Source organism: Cryptomeria japonica, chromosome 7, assembly GCF_030272615.1.
Source record: "Cryptomeria japonica chromosome 7, Sugi_1.0, whole genome shotgun sequence".
NCBI classification, from domain to species: domain Eukaryota; kingdom Viridiplantae; phylum Streptophyta; class Pinopsida; order Cupressales; family Cupressaceae; genus Cryptomeria; species Cryptomeria japonica.
The window spans coordinates 26,597,270-26,615,990 of NC_081411.1; the positions used below are offsets into that span (position 1 = coordinate 26,597,270).

General features: G+C 31.1%; 1 protein-coding gene across 1 annotated transcript; it reads right to left on the reverse strand.

Annotated features, from left to right (window-relative positions):
• Positions 1-13,569: 13,569 nt before the first annotated feature.
• LOC131035322 (disease resistance protein Roq1) lies at positions 13,570-17,829 on the reverse strand. Its single transcript, XM_057967001.2, has 6 exons — positions 17,252-17,829; positions 16,034-17,147; positions 15,664-15,930; positions 14,678-15,553; positions 14,265-14,492; positions 13,570-14,004 (listed from the first exon to the last, which is right to left on the reverse strand). The coding sequence occupies exons 1-6, from the start codon at positions 17,782-17,784 to the stop codon at positions 13,576-13,578; spliced, it is 3,447 nt and encodes a 1,148-aa protein (XP_057822984.2). The 5' UTR covers positions 17,785-17,829; the 3' UTR covers positions 13,570-13,575.
• Positions 17,830-18,721: the final 892 nt, after the last annotated feature.

The window sequence follows — 18,721 nt, forward strand, 5'->3', positions numbered from 1 at the left end:
TGGTAAAGCATTTGGATGTTTACAAGTTTAATGTTGTTTACTGCTAAGTTGTTGTAACAGTCAACTGGTTTTCTTATGAGTTTTTATCTTGACAGAGATATTTCATTGATAAGTTTACTTTGTGTGATTGATATTGAGATTAGGAAAGTTTGTATCAATTTTTCTATTCACTGATTCACCCCCTCGCCCCCCCTTCTTAGTAATCTACCATATATTTATTCTTTCATCGTACCATCAGAAGAAACCAAAGGAATAGATTGAGTTAGTTGAGACTAAGGAAAAAATTAGAGACTTTATGTATGGTAATCATATTTCAATTTTTTTTTTTTTTTTTTTAGGATGTACTTTTAGTGGAATATTGTCTTAATTTTTTCCTCTTACTTGACCAAGTGTTTTTTTTTCACTCATGAAATCTATGTGAGAATGATAGATTAGAATGAGTTGGTGGGGTAGACTCGTGGGAGATTCTTCCTGATGGATCTCTCAAATTTAGAATTATTGTGTTAGGTTCTTTCTTGTTGTTTTCTATTTGTTTTGATATATTTTCTTATGTCTTGGGAGGATGTCAAGGAATTTTCAAAGGGGTTTTAAATGGTCATGGTTCACTAGGTTTTTCATGAATTAGGAAATAAGGGTTTGCATCAACTGGTCAAGGGATATCAATTCTTAGAAATTAGACGCAATTCACTCCAAATCACTTATATCTAGCCATTTAATAAAATTTTAATACTAAAATAGACCTATACTTACCTCCTCAACCTTAGAGATGTCGTGGTGATATTTTCAAAATGATTTGATGGTAAATTGAAGTGGTGAAATAAAAATTTCACAAATGTGAGAGTGCTTCTCTAACATTGTAGACTAGTATTTTGCATGTTAGAAGTCAATTTCAAATGAGCTTGGACTCTTGATGTTTTATTTTTTATGTCAATCATAATGTGAGTGCATTATAATGTACTTGTGCAATGATCTAGATGTGATAAAAAAGTCTGCTTTTTGGTCCCTTCATCATACTACCTATACTCATGTATCTATTTATACCTTTGGTGGCTAGTGCACAATTTTTTATTGTGATTTCAATGGAAAGTTATCAACTTGATAACATACTATATCATTTTTGTTGCTAAAATACATTGATTTTATGCTTCAATGATTAATTTTTACCTAATTTCGTTGCATACAACTTGTTTCGCTTCATTATGTGAATGTGTTCTTCCTCATCTCTCATTCTATCTTGTTTTATGTATTTATTTATAATATTTTATCTTGATAAAATTATTTTATATCATGTATATACTATCGTTATTTTAAAGGGTTAATGTGAGAAATATTTTAGTCTTGATATTGCTTTATATGAAATAGTTTTTGCACTTGTATTGAGGTTTTTATTTTTTAATATTTTGATACTAGACATGCATGAAAAGTATTTCCTTACAATGATGAAATTGTTCATGAACAAGGAAATTGATTTGGTGTATTGGTGTGATGTTGTAATATGCCAAAGTGATAGATCCTCATGGATCACCATTGATCAATTTTTTTCTTAATTTTCTTGATACAATGCTTGGTACAAGGGGTTCAAAATGATTCCTTACATTCTATATATCACTTTTTTCTAATGAAAATGGACTCAAAATTTGGGCTCTTTTCGCAATGCATAACTTTACAAAAGTTATTTTAGTTTTATGGTAGGCTGATTACATGTCTTTAAAATTAAATAGATAATATTTTAAAATAAATAAATAAATGGGTGGCTGGAAGAAGTTTAGTCCCACTTTTGGGCAAAAAGTGGAAGTGTTTTCCCTATTTTTCAAATTTTCTATCGATTGATGTCAAAATTTGAGGCACTTAGAGATTGAATCTAAAAAAAAATTCAGTAATAGAAAATGTAGTGCTCGGAGTCTAATTTAAGTACATTATAAGTACATTATATTTAAGTACATTATAAAAATAATAATAACATAAAAATATAAACAATGCAAACATTGTCAATATATTATATACTTTGAAAAGACAAATTAATTTTATGTAGTAGATTTTAATCTGATCAATATTTTTAGAATTCACTGAATCTGAATTGAGAACAATTTTATATTATATAAAATCCTTTAACATGATTCGCCGCTCTTCTGTTTTAAAGTGTAAGCGATATTTAGCTTGTTTCAAAGACACGATTTTCCCTTTTACGGACTGAGGTGGGGGCAGCACATTGAACTGTGCTGTAAATGTTCAAAACTAAATATGAAAATAACTTTGTACGCATAAAGAAATGATTTGAATCGTCTGAGTGGTGAATGGTATCATCATTTTCTTTTTCAATCTTTCTCTTTGAATGAACAAGCACTGCTTATTCACTTTACTTCTACTCAATTTTGTTCTTTCTTTCCAGTCTGTATTCCACATATTTATTCTCCACTTTACTTCACCGACTGAATTCATTTTTATCAGAGAATAATAGTACAGATATTTGTTCTTTGTTTCGTTTGATTTAAGATAATAATAAAAAAATTCTGCCATCAGCATAGAAGAATTATTTCGCTTATTTCCATCCATTATTGAGAAAAAAAGTTTGGAAAACAATTTATATACTTTTTCGGATTCTTTATCAAGACAAATACCTCTAGTTCAATGTCTTAAGCTTTCAAAAAAATTATTCTTTTACTAATTTTTAGAATAAATTCTCTTATTTTTTACCTCTATTTATTTCTGATATCAATTAAGCATTTCTTAAAAAACAAAAATATTGTGATTGGTTATGGGTTATTGGTGTTGGTGTAATAAAAAGTTTTTCTATGTGTATTGTTACTGATGAGGTTGATATTGTTCCACTTTCACACTCTCACCATGAGATATAGTGGTGCCTTCTTTCTTAACAAAAGTCAAGAAATCTGCCATCTATTAGCAGCTAGTTTTACTTGTTCTTTTAATTATTTAATAATTTAACAATGATAATTAATATAATATGTTTGTGTCAAGCTTTGTGCCTATGCCTTTGAATCCTAGTCACCCTTTTAAAATCTCTATTGTCCTACGTCTTAGGTGAGCTTTTAAGTTGTAATCATGACAACATGTTGTGGGGTTACATATATCTTTATTTCCCCCTATGCTTTATCTTCTATTTGTTCAATGACTTGTGTAGTTCTTAACATTTTATATTCAAGTAGCAACTAGATATGGACCACTTTGACCATAGTTGTAGGCTTGGGCATACTAAAAAAAACTTATTGGCTAAGGATTTCCATGCAAATATTGGTTAGAAGTAGCATGGTTAGTGACATCAAATATGTAATATGGTTTTCTTGTAGTTTTGCTACTATATGTTCCTTAAGTATTGTAATTAAATTGGTCAAAGTGATTGTGTGTCGTTGTTGAGCTTGTAGGATGGTCATGGTTCATTATAAATCTGAGTTAGATAAAAGTTAAAGTATATGGTAGTTTTTGTCTAGCAAGCACTTGATATAAAATTGAAATTTCATTGTTTTGGAATGGGTTGAATTGTCCATTTTATCCTTAGTGGAACCTATACAACTTTGTTTGGAAGAGAATTGTTGAAGGCATCATCAAGATGATGGTCATATAAAAAATGGGTCATTTTTCCATAGCTAAATGGGAATTAATCCAATATAAATTAGAACTTTATGACACCCTTTGTTTATAAAAATGATGATATAACGGTAGGGATGTGGAATTACATGGTACCATTGGAAATTAATATCAAATTGCCACAATTCATACAAGTTGGCTTTATATTAAGTGGCAATCACAATTTTTGGATAAACTAGTTGAAACTTATAGCTTATAAAGATTGATCAAGTTGAGGTATTTTGTCCTCTAGTTACAATTTAATTTTAGAAATGTGGGAAATAATAAGATTTGTAATAATTTGATTGAGGTTGGAGAGGTAAATTTTAAAATAGAGGTTATATAGAATATACTAACTATAGAAAAGGAAAATTGAGAAGATGTGGAAGGGGAATTCGAATTTATGAGAAAAAAACAATGGAATGGGGTAAAACAAGAAAGAGACATTGCGAAGAGTAGATAGAGACTAATTGAGGTTGTAGTGTTGTAAATTATAATGCCTTTACAATTTCACACTAGTTTTTGGACCTTTGTTTTAGTGTGCCTCATTCTAGGTCATTTTGAGGATTTTTTTTTCGGTCTTATATCATTCAAAATGTTGCCATATTCTCATGAGGTGAACTAATCCTATGTCTTACATTTGTGCATTGTGCAACAACCTTTCTTTTTGCCTTTTTTAATTAGAATATGAAAACTAGTTCCATAGTTCTAATGGAAAATGGCACTTAATGCCCCACTTCCAAACAAGGGGCCCCAATTAAAACTTTTTTGAGTGTCAATTCCCACCATTTATGATTTCATCCCAATATTTTCATATGACCATTGGAAGTTGTCCTAAATGTGAAAATAACTTGAGAATCCTATATCAATAAATAATTTATTATTTGAAAAATTTAATTGACACTTCAATCACTCCAATTCAAGAGTCTTAATTCCTTCCTTCAAGTGTAGATCTAAGTATAAGTAGCATCAAGATACAACAACCTATCTTTAAGCTTTTTTTGTGATGGATTTTGTTATGATTTACTCATGTTATTGCATCAACACTTGGAGGACTTATCTAAAGAGCATTGCATTGCCACCATTATCAAATCTAAGTTATAATCTTGTCAATTTATTATTTCATTTATCATTTAGGCTCTACCTTGCTAAGGGTAAGATCTCTTTTTCATCACATAGCTATTGTGAAGTTGGAAACACTAAAATGGGGTTTGACTTAGGCAAGCTCCTATATAGAACAACTATTTTTACCTACTTTATGTGTGTAGGTTAGAAATTCGATAGCAAAGAGTTATAGAATAACATAGATTAGATTGAGTCACACAACTCTAGACTTCAAATTGGCAAAAATCTTGCAGTATGTTTATTCATGCCATAGTCTGAAAATTTTAAGTTAAATTTTGGAGGGAATGGTCTACAAAACATCCCGATCTAAAATCAAAACCTCAATAGATGAAAACACCTTTATGGCTAGGGTACCTAGCTCCATAGTTTAGCACTTTTAGCTCTATATTTTAGTGACAAATTCTTTTCTTCCTCTCATTTCTAGATCTATGTTTATAAGTTAATTTTTAGTTCTCTATTTGTTTATTTAGAAAATCAAATCAAATCAAACACAAAAAGTGAAAAGAATCATACACAACATCCAGTTCTCTATTATGAATGAAATTGGATCCTATTGGCTATTTCTTCTAGTAAATGATATTGATTTGGATCTTAGTTTGTATCTTTAAGCTAGGATCTCGTTTCAATACATTTGATTTTAGTGAACCCAATGTATCTTACATGTTACAAAATTCTAATTTCTATTTTTCAGATCTGGTTTATATGCACTTCATTGCTTCATATTTGCAATTATTTCTTAATTATATCCTTTATACACTTGTATTTCATGCATTTATAGACCTAGTTCACCTATATTTCATTTTTGGTGAACTTGATATATCTTAAACTTGCATAACTTTTGATTTTCAATTTAAGATCTATTTTTTGTTGAAATTTTCAGATTTATATGCATCCAATTCTTAAAATCAATGCTTATGTACTTGTAGTTCTCAATTAATCGCATTATCAATTTGTTAATTGCATATTTCATGGTTCAAAAAGATAGTTTATTTCACTATACTATTTGTTTAATTGATTAGACATCATAAACCAAAAACAAAAGGGACAATTTAAAAATTTTCATGTAAAAACATTTTGGGGCACTACCCCAAACCCCATTCCATGTCATAAAATTTGAGATAAAATGATAATCTTCAACTTACTTGTTTTTGCATTGTTCTTTTCCATGTAGTTCTACAACATATAAATTTAATGCATGTAATGGCTTCTTAGCCTCTCTTATATCACCTTACACGTGTGCCAAAGTTATTCTCACTAACATTTGAGGATATTTTGGTGCAAGAAGATATTATTAACACTTATCTCAATGTTTTCTCTCTTTGGGATGAAGAATTGAAGAATTGTTGTTTCTTTTTTCTAAAATGTACCACCACCATGAGAATACTTTGGTGTAAGAGAATTATATTATGATAAAGGGAATCAATATGGTTAATGGTCCCCTTAATGAAACTGTACCATTTGTTCTCTCTCATGATCTAAAGATGAAGCATTCATAAATCATGTTACTACCCATGAGGATTTTGTAGTGGAGGATGATAAAAAAAGGACCTACCCATGAGGATATTGTATGGTACTCCATCTAAGTTCTTCTGATAATTTCATGTTTCATTTACATGTAAGTGATGAAGTCAAATTTTGTAATGCCAAATGTATGGAGTAGTATGATTGTTTTTAATTTTCAAATCAACTCGACATTCTATGAAATCGAGACAGTGAATTAGATGATCAAAAGTGTTACATAGAATATGAATATGTTTCATTTGATGAATGTAACAAATACATGTTAGATCATGATAAAAAAAATTAGTTAATGGGGGATCACCTTATGGTGTAGCAGTCAAGTGGTTGTAGTATTAATGGTGCAACCAAGGTTGAAATCCTCACTTTGCCCAAAAAAAAAAGTAGTGTTAATGCCAATTTGGGCTCATCAAGGTGAATATGTTGGTGGATGTGGAGGTGGATATTGGTGGACATGCAAGAGGTTGGTGGGAATGTTTGTGGTTGATGGATGTGGAGATTGGTGGAGGAGGCAAGAAAAAAATGCCAAAGAGATGTTAATGCCTCAACATGTTCATGAAGATGGAGACCCACATTGTGGCTCCAGTAGTTCAAAGCTCCAATCAAAAGAAATTATCGACCAAAAAAAAAAAAAAAATTTATGCCTAACTATAAAATGTAGATTGACAAAGATTATACTAACAATGTTAAGATTAGTGTTGTGGTAAGAGATATCAAAGATAATGTGTTTGGTTAGGTAGATTATAGTTATATTCTTAGATCGTGTTTGGTGCAATCATCTTAGAATCAAGCATTTGATAGAGGTTGATTGTTGTTCATTCTGGTGGCTTGGGGTGACCAAATGAAATTTGATTGATTGATTTTCAAAGTTAAGCAGTTTAAAGTGGTGGAAAATCTACCCAATAGAGAAGGCACCTACTCTGCATCCTGAAGAACTTCTATATTCTTGACATCCTTCATTGAAGCATGCATTCCCTAAGATGAGTCATTGTTAGCACCTACAAATCTTATATGTTTTCATTATTATGATGGAAAGGTTGTGTAGTTATTCAATGCATGGCCCTATTGTATCTACCTAAGACCCCAACTTTGAGGACTAAAATTTTGTAGCATGGTGATATGAATGCAAATCTTCTTAGTGAGAAATTTTGCACGAATTTTTTTCGTAAGTTCATCTAATTTCATGAACACTGAGTGAGTTTTGACATATTTTTAATGCACATCTAACTATGCAAGAAAACCAAAAATGGGCCTAAATAAAGTTTCAAATCTTGCAATTCTAAGGGTGGCCCACCTTTGTTTTGTCCTAAATGCCTATGGTTCTGATTTTTCCGCAATCTGATGAGTTTTTCATATATTAACATAAACATTTTAGTAAAGCACCCCCCTTCATCAAATCCCGATTACAAAGGAGGTCCTCAAAATATTTTAGTAGTAAAAGTAAAGGCAATATGCATACGTTTTAAATAATTGATTACTCTTGTTTGCAAATTTCTGTAGCCTCCAATTGTCTTGTGTTTCTATAGTGTCATTCTTTTATTTCTTCCCGCTATAGAAATTGAGAAGTGTCAATTCACTAAAATTCAAATACAGTTATTCAAAAAATTTAAATTTTTTTAACATCCTAGAAAATTATTAATTATGGTTTTAATTAAACTTAATAATGTGCAATTATAAAGGTTTTAAATATCATCAAATAAAATTTTATTGTTTAACTTTATTAATGTTTATATATCCACAAGCCTACATGAAGGTAAATTCAAGACAAATAAAAGATTGCAAGATCATGGTGAAATATGGAGAGTGGCATGTTTATTATCAAAGGCAATATACTATATAGTTTTGTGCCACAAAAATCATAGCCAACAAGCCTGCATGGATCAAAATTGGAGCCAAAATGAGTGTGCACATGTGTGGGGAAATTCAATAGAGGGGTAAAATGAACATTAAAAAACTTGTAGTGTTTTATCTTATTAATATATGTATCGTGTCAGCTTGCATGGATAAACATTGAAGCCAAAGTGAGCATGTGGGGAAGTTTCAAAATACTATAGAAAGTGTTGTGAATCACACTTTTAGGGTTTGTTCAAAATTTTGAAGCCATTTTTGAGCTAAAAATGGTGGTTTATATCTTTCAAATGGTGCTCAAACATTTTTTCATGTGGACAATATTTTTATTGCTATTTTGAGCATTTTTTAAAGCTTGGAAACAAAAAAAAATGACCCGATTTTGTAAAAACAATGGACAGCAGTCAAATCCAACACTTGGGATATAGTTTTATTAATATTTTGAATGGATTTATGTTTCTAATAGTGTCTAAAATGTTCTGATTGCTCTTCTTAGAACTCCTACCCTCTTTTATAGTGTTTGATCCAATCTCCAAGTGCCAGAACATCTAAAAATGACCCAACACTTTCCTAATAACTTGTAATTCAAATGGAATTTATTATAGATGAATACTAATATCAATGCATTACATGAAATATCTCTGAGAGTCCTATAATAACCTATGGATGGTATGGTGGTGCTTTTTATGTTTTAAAGTATGTAAATGGTGATCTAGAGCTGTAGTTTTAACAATTGAAAATTGTAATTCAAAATGGGCAATTGAAATAATAAGTTCCTTTTATGCCAAAAGTGTGCAAAACATTTGATTTGTTGTAGAGAATAGAGAATTATATTATTTGAGGACTATAATCTAGAGAATGAGGACAAGATGGATGAAAGGGATTACATACCATCTATTTGAAAAAATTACTATAGTGCAAGAGAGATACTTTGGAGGTTCTAGTAATTTAATACATTATGAAGAAATCTATTTTGAGATTCTAGTTCTAATTTTGAATGTGTGAAATTAAATATTTAGAGATTAATGTATTAATTAAAGGGCAATTTTAAGTCCTATTTAAATGGGTTATAATCTAGAAGCAAAATTTTATTGACAAAAGATACAATGTAGTAGTTAAGTAGTTATATCTAGATTAAAAAGGTTTGCATGGTAACATTAGGTAGTGAAATGTAAAAATACAAATTTGAGTAAAAATCAAAATATGGTGCAGACAAAGAAATCAAGTTATAGGGAAAAGGATTTGATTTAATAAGAAAATCAGAGGCAGAGAGTGTCAATTGTATACTGAGATATATTTTAGATTTTCTCTATTCTTTATAATGTAATTGATGTTTCATTTTTAAGGTTTCAAGTCCCATGTTATAACTTTTGGGATTTGTAAAATTTTGTAAAAGGGTTTTCTAGTGTTTGTTTCTTTAAAATTATAGGAGTCTACATTATAATTTTCTCTTTAGTAATGGAAAGCATATTTAGTTTGCATTTCAAGAAGATAAATGTCCATTGTTAATTTCTCTTTTCAGCAATTTAATGTCTCCTTAATTAGAATAATCAAGGGCTATTGTGTTTTTTGTTGCACATTTATGTAGTAAATGTTTTACTAATAGCTTATGTTTTAAGAAATCGATTCAAACTTGCTTTTAGTCAAACATTAAATGCATTGAAATTGTATAAGGATATGAAATTATATTAAAAAATCTCCTTGAGAGACTTCATTGTTGTAAGAAAATAGTATTTTAAGAGGCCACTAAACTTGTGTTTATGTTATTATGGAGAGGTATACTATAAAATTTAATAATGATGTCAAAAGGGTTACCCTAGGTCCTATAGAGCCTAAATTGTAGAGGAATTAAAAAAAAATTATTGATTCCTATTCATTGGCCATATCTAGTAATAAACATGAGCATAAGAGATGACAAACCTTTAGGGGTTAGTTATCTATTGACTCGGGAACCAACATGCCAATTTGATTTTTTTTAATTTTCAAAATACAAAATGTTTGGCACAAAGGGATTAAAACAATCCCCTATAAGATCCATTTCACTTTGGTTCACTTGGAATGGATTCAAATTTGGTCTCTTTTGGTAATCTCAAAATTTGTAGAAGTTATTTCGTACATAAGGAATGGTCATTCGATACCTTCAAAAATAAAAAATGTGTTTTAGTATCTTTTATCATTGAAGGACAACATTTAGAGGTAGATCTAAATTCTATAAGATGTCAATGTCATAGAAATCATTTTTAGGTCTTCAGTGTTAAATTATTGTATATAGGACATTTAAGGATAAAAATGACACAAGATATGTTAATCCAATTTGGATAAATGATCCAAAGAATTACTCATTGATTAAGGTTTATAGAGGCTTTTAAAATGTCTTTATATAAATAATAGAAAGTTTTTTAACCTTTCGACTTATTACATTAAAAAGTACATATTTATGTTTAGAGTTGGTTAAGTAAATTATTGAAAGATTTTAAGCCCACTAAAATCCATTTGTAGTTCTAAATATGTGATGGTTAGACTTGTAGTGCAAAGACAAAGAATTTGAAATCTTCGGAATGGTGATTATAGATACGGTGTAGAGTTTGTAGGTCTAAGTCATATATATGATTGCTAGTTTACTTTGTAATAGAAAATACTTCAGAATGGTGTTTATAGATATGGTGTAGATCTTCCTTGTTTTTGTTCTTAAAGTTATGATAATTAATAAAATTATATAGTATATATAGAAGTGTTAAATGTTGTATTTGAAGATATAAGACTTCAGACTCTGAAGATATGGCTTCTTTTGAACTTATGTAGACAATATTTATTTTCTTTAATCAAAATGAATACTGATCCTTCCAATGATTTAATTATTAAAAAATATTAAAAAAAATCTGCTCAATATTTCTACCAATTCACTTTATCTCAAGTGAGAATAAAAAGGAAATCATTTTACATGATGCTCTGGGGTGCTATTTACAACTGTAAGCCATATTTAGCTTCTTTTAAGGACATCCTTTTCTTTTTTACGGACTGAAGTGAGGGCAACACGCTGAACTGTGCTGTTTTATTTCACTTCCAGCTCATTTTCATTCCTTCTTTTAAATCTATAGCCCCCATTATCACGTACTCTTCACTTTACTCGACCTACGAATTGTTTCTTTATTCTTCTTTGTTTCTTTAAAGAAATTATTTCCCTCCCGGCAAGCAAAGAATAAATGTTCTTTACTCTCGTGTACTATTCAGAAATTTTTCTTACAAAAGAGGAATGCAAGTACTTGTTATTATTCTTTATCGTTTCATATTCTCAATTCACAGTATTTGTATTTTGTATTCTTGGTATTTGCATTTTGTAACTAACTTATTGAAAAAAAAATATTTAAAATGTTTATTATGGTTTATTTATATATTATATTGCTTAAGTATCTTTAAAAAATAAATGTATGATTAATTATGGTTGGTTGTGGTGGTGGTATTTTTATCTTTGTTATTGATAGGGTTGAGATTGCACCACCCACGCTCTTACTACAAGATATATAGCGGGTCCTTTTTATTAAGAACATTAACTCCTATTTCAAGAAATCCACTACTTGTTAACATTTAATTTTACAGTAAAAAGCTATTTCTATAATGCTTTGGTATTCTAAAAATAGTAGTTAATTTAATGTGTTTATGCCCTTGGATCCTTTAGTTCTTTTGTAAAACCTTCATTATCGTGTGCCTCAATTGAGCTCTTGGGTTAGTTAGGTAATGGCTAAGTCCTTGTTTCTTCTATTTGTTCGTTAACATGTATAGTTTGTCATTAAGAACTAAACTTTTTCTATCTAAAAAATGACTAGGTATGCGCCACTACCACCATTCCTGCAAGTTTGGTTTTTCATGGTATAACTACTTAGTCACTTAAGGAAGTCTATGTTGTCATTGGTTCATAGTATCATGGTGGATAAAATGGAATAGATAGCAATAATCTCTTGTGACTTTGCTACAATATGGTATGCTTAAGTGTTGCAAGTATTAGTAAAAATTCTTGTGTGTCGGTGTTAATCTAGGCGTAAAGGATGTTGATGGTTTATTACTGAGTCTAGATAATTAAAAGGAGAGTTGCATGGTGTTTATTTAGTTTTCCATGGCTTGTTAGAGAGTTGGGCTTTCATTGTTTTAAGGTTTGGCCTATGGACCAATATTGTCCATGTTAGATTTAGTTGACCTTATGATTTATTTACAAAGTATTTATGAAAATATAGAGATAATGACTACATAAAAAATTATCATTAGTTGCAACCTAGTACCTAGTAGGGGTTGAGCTTTGTAGTACTATAGGCATAATCAACAAGTTGATGGATTTTAAGTCAATAGTTTGTAGGCCCTTTGTTTGGTGTTGATCATATAAAGGCAGGGAGGTATAACTACATTGAGGTGTTGGTGATTGATTTGATGCTACTGCATCTTAGATAGTTGTCTTTTCGTTTTATGTAGTAAAAATATTTGTTATCTAATACCAAATGTTAATGCCAACCATTTGTGAACAACATAGACTTAAAAAATTGGAAATTACAACAATCCAATTATTTGAGATATTATGTCCTCTACTTCTATTTTTCATTTCAAACAAGTAGGAAGTAACAAAATTTTGACTCATTTGGTAGAGGTTTGAGAGGTAAAATAGAGGTGACGTAGAATATGTAAACTAAGAATAGGAGCATTTGGGAGATTTTATCTAATTTTTCCATCATGAAATATTAAGGTAAGTATCATATTTGATTATTTTTTATTTTTTCATTTATTTTGAATAATTTATATTATTTTTTAGCCAAAGCTATGAACTACTTAGATCACAATGGGGGACCTCACCCAAATATAGCAATCAACAATAACACCCCAATAAGACTTGAACTTTGGTGGCAAGAACAACACAGACACATTTAAACCATCATATTATGTCAATACTAAATTAAATAATTTCTATTATTAATCCTAGCTCATTATCTAATACAATTTATATTTTTATAAAATACACTTGATTATTGAACATAAATAAATCTATTAAGATATATTATTTTCTCATGCTAATTATTATCTTAAAAAATATTAAATATATGAATACATCTTTATATTTATCAATATATAAAATATGAACATCACGTTCAACTTTTTATTTATTAACCCCTCTTAACTAACAATATTATTTTTTAAACAATTTAATGAATAGCATAAAAACCTGAAATTCCTTGTAAAAGTGCACATCAAGCTCTTTGACATTGGTTAGCACCTTATACATTTAAATAATTAAGCTTTTTAAATGAATGTCATAATTGTAGACATAGCTTTTGGAATTAACTGAGTTTTTTTCTTCCACATTTCAATCAAACTTCATAAATATCATAATTTTAAAAGTCATTTTTTCTTTATTAAAAATAATTTCTTTCACTTTATAAATATAAAAAATTCCATTCTTCAAACTATAATTAATCAATAAATAAATTTCATCATCTTTAAAAAAAATCAGCCATAATCAATTCATAAATGATGTAGTCTATCAACAATTGTATGTAACACTCTTACAATTTTCCACTCTTCACCTTTCATCACCTCTACCCTAAACCCCTTCTTCAGTATTCTATACCTCCTTAACACATGTTCAATTCTCTTGAAATGAAAGCAATTCCAGTAATCACATCCAACCATTGTAATGATCCATTCTCCTTCACGGACCTTGAAGCGACAGTCGTCGTCATCGTCATAGTCATACTCATCATCGCCTTCAACTACAACCAGAAAACATACAATAACTGCTGCCCTCAATCCTTGCAATTTTTCCAACTCGTCATCACTTTTTTGTGTGCCAATTTGAGGAAGAAACTCAGTCACTACATCAGAGTCAGAAAACTGGTATTCATTTAAACTTGACTCTACTCCATCGGCTGCTCTTCGAAACATTGGCACACTCTGAAATAAAAATAAAAACACGGCATACTATCAGTTCATCCAAGTAAAATTATTTGCATATACATATATCTTTCAAATAATATTAAGGATATTTCATCATTGAAAATGTAGTTTTAGAGTTAAATTTATTGATCTATATTTTATGGATAATAATTTACTATTCAAAAAAATAAAAAAAAATAATACACTTAACAATAAGACTAAACATGAATAATACACTTAACAATAAGACTAAACATGAAGATCGAATCATCACTCACCTCATCATCACAGACCTCATCATCACTCTCCTCATCATCACAGCCTTCATCATCACTGACCTCCTCATCACAGCCCTCATCATCACTGGTTTCGATAGCGAATTCAGCTACAATGCCAGTAATTGCATGGACACTAATATCAACCTGAGAAAATATATCTTCGTTTAAACTTGACTCCGCTCCATCTGCTGCTCTTCCAATCACACACGTAAAACTTGACGGTATACTCTGAAATAATAGACAAAATATTCTCAATTCATCAACAGTAAATTCTTCTCATTTGCACATCAATCAAACATTACATATAAACTATGTTGTAAGAACAAATGACAAAACAAATCTGAAGAGTCAATAACGAGGAACTAAAAGAATTAAAACATCATATTTATGATTGCCTCTATTGAAATCATTACCTTCAACTTATTAATGTAATTCCGTATTACTGCATTGCTGCAATAACTAAGATTCATCCATTGTAATGCAAGCAACTCTTCAACACCTGATATAATCTGCAGCTTCTCACAAGAATCTATCTCAAACTCCTCCAAGAAGGTCAGTCTGGCAAAACCTGGAAACTCTTCAAGCTGAGGACAACTATTAATGTACAACTTTTTCAGCTCAAAGTTACCTGATACACTTCTCAAATTTTGGCATCCATAAAATCGAAGATCCTGGATCCCACATCCATCAATTATAATCCTCTCGAGACTAGTTGAACCTTCAAAATATGGCAATTCCACAAGCTCTGGACAGTTCCGAATGTTTAATACTACAAGCTCTTCACAACCGAAATCAACTCTTTTCAAATTTTCACAACCATCCAACTCAAAATATTTCAACTTTACATTTCTATCAAATGTTATGCTCTCCAGACACTTCATACCCCTGAGAAGCAAGTCGTCAAACTCAAGATCTGGGCATTGACTAATGTTTAACAGGACAAGATTTGTAAGATCAGATGTTCCTGTCAATCTTTTCAGTTTTTTACAATTTGCAATATCAAGACTATCTAGTGTCTCTACCCTCCTTAAATTCACTTCCATAAGATTTTCCATGCCATGAAACTTAATTGACTTAAGGCTGGGATAATGAAATCCACTAATCAATACATTGGATACAAATTTTTCTCCGCTCATCTCTAACTCTAGCTTTTCAAGGCCAGCCATATGGGTCTGAACAGTACTGGAATTTCCTCCATTTTTTAAATTATCTTTTGATATGCCAAATAAATCTGGAAACTCTTCCAAGGAGGTTTCAGAAATTTGCAGCTCTTTCAACTGACAGGGTGCCTGACATTCAAGATAAATTTGTTTAAAGCTTTCAATGATTAAAATGTAGTCTGGAGAGAAACCATAACATAGACTTGATGGATATGTAATTTTTGAGGAGAGCAAAATACCTGTATACGGTTCTCCCACAACGTTTTGAGTTGTCCGCTTTTGATTTTCAAACCCTGCAAATTTTGAACAGGAATCCATGAAGGGATGCATGGTTGTTCTCCAGAATTGCCCTCAAGCTGGAGCCATAGTAAGGAAGCCGACGTCTCAAGGCAAGTATCTGGTTGACCTAAAAAGAACGTAACTTGAGAACCCATGGATTCGTCAAAAATGGAATGGAAACACCTGATATTGGTTTTGCCAAGTATGGTTTTGAAACCCATTGATTCCTGCATGCACAGAAGCAGCTCGGATTTCTATTTATGTAATATAAAGTTAAGATTTAGAATATTATAATACTAAGGAGAAAATCTGAAACGATAACAAACATACCAAAGATTTCAGATCTTGAGTACGCCATAGGCGATGAGGAGGCCTGAGCTCATGTGCTATTTCTCTTCCCAAGTCTCTCAGGTGGTCATGCATTCTAAATGTGTTATTACATTCTATTTCTTCTAGAAGACACTTATCTTTGAGTGTTCCTAGTGCATGCTTAGCATTCAATCCTGATCCCTCCCATATATTTTCGGCTATATTTTTCGATTTGCCTATAAAAAAACAAGCAATATCCATGAAAATTTGTTTTTCTTCAGCATCCAATGCATCAAAACTTATTTTGAGCCTTTCCTTTATGTCCCGAGGCAGCATCTTACTAACTTTAGTCAATTCTAAGCTCCAATAATCCTCATTTCTACCATGAACGTGCCTGCCCAAAACTTGAAGAGACAGAGGCAACCCTCCACACAAGTCTACAAAGGAGTCAACCAGATTCTCGTACCCACTAAATGGATGGGGTTGGCCAAAGGCATGCCAGCAGAAGAGTTCTCTCCCGTTATTTCTACCCATAGCCTTTAAATTATAACTGACTTTAATCCCTGCACTTGTAAGCACCCCAACATCACGGGTTGTGACAATAACAAGACTATTGCCAGATTTATTTAGTATATCCATTACTGGTAGAGCATTTAATTGTTCTACATGATCGATGTCATCTACAACAATCAGTAAGCTTAAATAAGGACTCCTCTCAAAACTATCTTTCAGATAGTTTACTCCTTCCTCTGTACTCGTAAAACTGAGATTATGATATTGGAAGAGATCCTTGAGAAGCTTGCATTGCAAAGAAGGTAATTGGCTTCTCATAGACGCCTCTCGCACATCAAACAAAAAGCTTGCTCTTGAATAATCTGAAATCTTTCGATTAAACAATTCTTTTGCAAGAGTCGTCTTTCCTGATCCACCCATACCAAATATGCCAACTATCTTAGAGTTATAATTCCCTTCTTCAAGTCTGCACTGGTTTTCAAAATCTTGTACAAGTTCATCAAGGCATCTCCTTTCAAAATCTTCTGCAAGATTATTAAGCCCTACTGGATGTGTGGCAACATGTAAAGAGTTTTTCCTTTGTACTTCCTTCTGCACTGTTGCTACTATGTTTTCACAGTCACTGAAACATTATAAAATTAGAATTTAATGAGAAAATAGCTAAGCAGCTTTGAAGGAAGAAAATAATTATATAAAGTAAAACTACTAAAACCACAGAAAGCTTACCCATTAAATTCTTCCCCAGCAATAAATGAAACAGAATGAAGGGTTTCCTTCCACTCCCTAAGCTTCTCCAGGTACCTGCCCTTCTCTTCGTATTTAATGAATGCTTCAGCGTATACTCCCGTTTCTATGCGGCGGAGATCTGAAGGTTTCACTTCATAAAACACGGGAATAATTTTGGCCTTACTTTCAGACATGAGAACCAGCTCCGCCAAGCACCAAGCTGACTCTGCATATCTTTTGGAAAAGATGGCAATGTGTACCTTAGCAGAGCGGATGGCAGTCTCAATAGTAGAAAGAATGGAATTACCAAGTTCCTTCTCTTCCGAATCGAGAAACGCCCGTATTCCCAACTGCTCAAGAGAGTTGTAAAGCTGAGTAGCCAAAGTTTGTTTTACATCAGGTCCCCTGTGGTTGATGAACACATCATACAGTCTTGAAGATTCATATACTGTCCTCCTTTTGCCGTCAAATTCTATTGCAGAAAAAGCATTGAACTCCTGTTTTTGCTGGTGAGACCAAGAAGAAGATGCCATTGATTCCAATCCAAATGCTATCAACCAATCATAAAATAGAAAGGATTTGATTGCAGTATGCGTAATGAAAGATGAGTTTAAGTGGAAGAGGAAGGCTGGTGTGAATACTGCGGGAAGGTTCAATACTTTTCTCGAAACATCGAGACAAAGAAGGCGGAAAGTTCGATTCTTTCTCGAGACATTAAGGGAAAAGAAACGGGAGAAAAACCTAGGAATTCGGGTTCGTTCTTAATATCATTGAATAGAGATAATTGAGCCTAAATGGTGGATTCTTAATATCATTGAATAGAGATAACTGAGCCAAAATGGTGGATTCAAGGATGAGTGGAATATAAATATATCTTAGGATTTGGTTGTTAAATATTTAAGTAGGGATTTGGGTGCCATATTTTAGCTATTTTAGTTTATAATTTCTTAATTATTAATTGATGATTTTTTGTATTCTATTTGTTCCGTGCTCAAGATAAAAGTTTTTTTAGTGATTTTGATAGTTAATATTATTATAGATCTCTTGTTACTGATATTATTATAAAGGTCTAGACTTTACAAGTGTATTGCAAGCATTATTTATTGAATAATATATTAAATTTCTTTGGATTGTGAGAATTTTCTTTCAAGAGTGTTTTATCTCATAAATCATTGTGGTGTGGTATATTATTTTTTAGTTTACTTTTATGTAACTATATAATCAATTTGATTTTTGTACACATCTCCTACTATATATTATATGAAGTTTACTATGCATCTTTACTTCTTTACATTTTAAACCAAAAATTGATTACCTCGTATCAAAGGTGTTAAGGAAAAGGTATTCTAACTAATATTACATTGAATAGGATCTTTTTTAGAAGAAATGTTTTTAAGAAAATGGAAATCATGCCAAGAAGATAAATGGAGAGGTTTACTGTTGGGATGAACATGTCTCAGTATCTACAAG

What these genes read in the sequence shown, in the direction of transcription:
- LOC131035322 (XM_057967001.2), bottom strand. Translation starts at nt 17,784, where the DNA reads ATGGCATCTTCTTCTTGGTCTCACCAGCAAAAACAGGAGTTCAATGCT. An exon ending in CTCAAGATCTGAAATCTTTG is followed by an intron (nt 15,931 to 16,033) that starts GTATGTTTGTTA and finishes CTGTGCATGCAG; the next exon opens with GAATCAATGGGTTTCAAAAC. An exon ending in TGTGGGAGAACCGTATACAG is followed by an intron (nt 15,554 to 15,663) that starts GTATTTTGCTCT and finishes CTTGAATGTCAG; the next exon opens with GCACCCTGTCAGTTGAAAGA.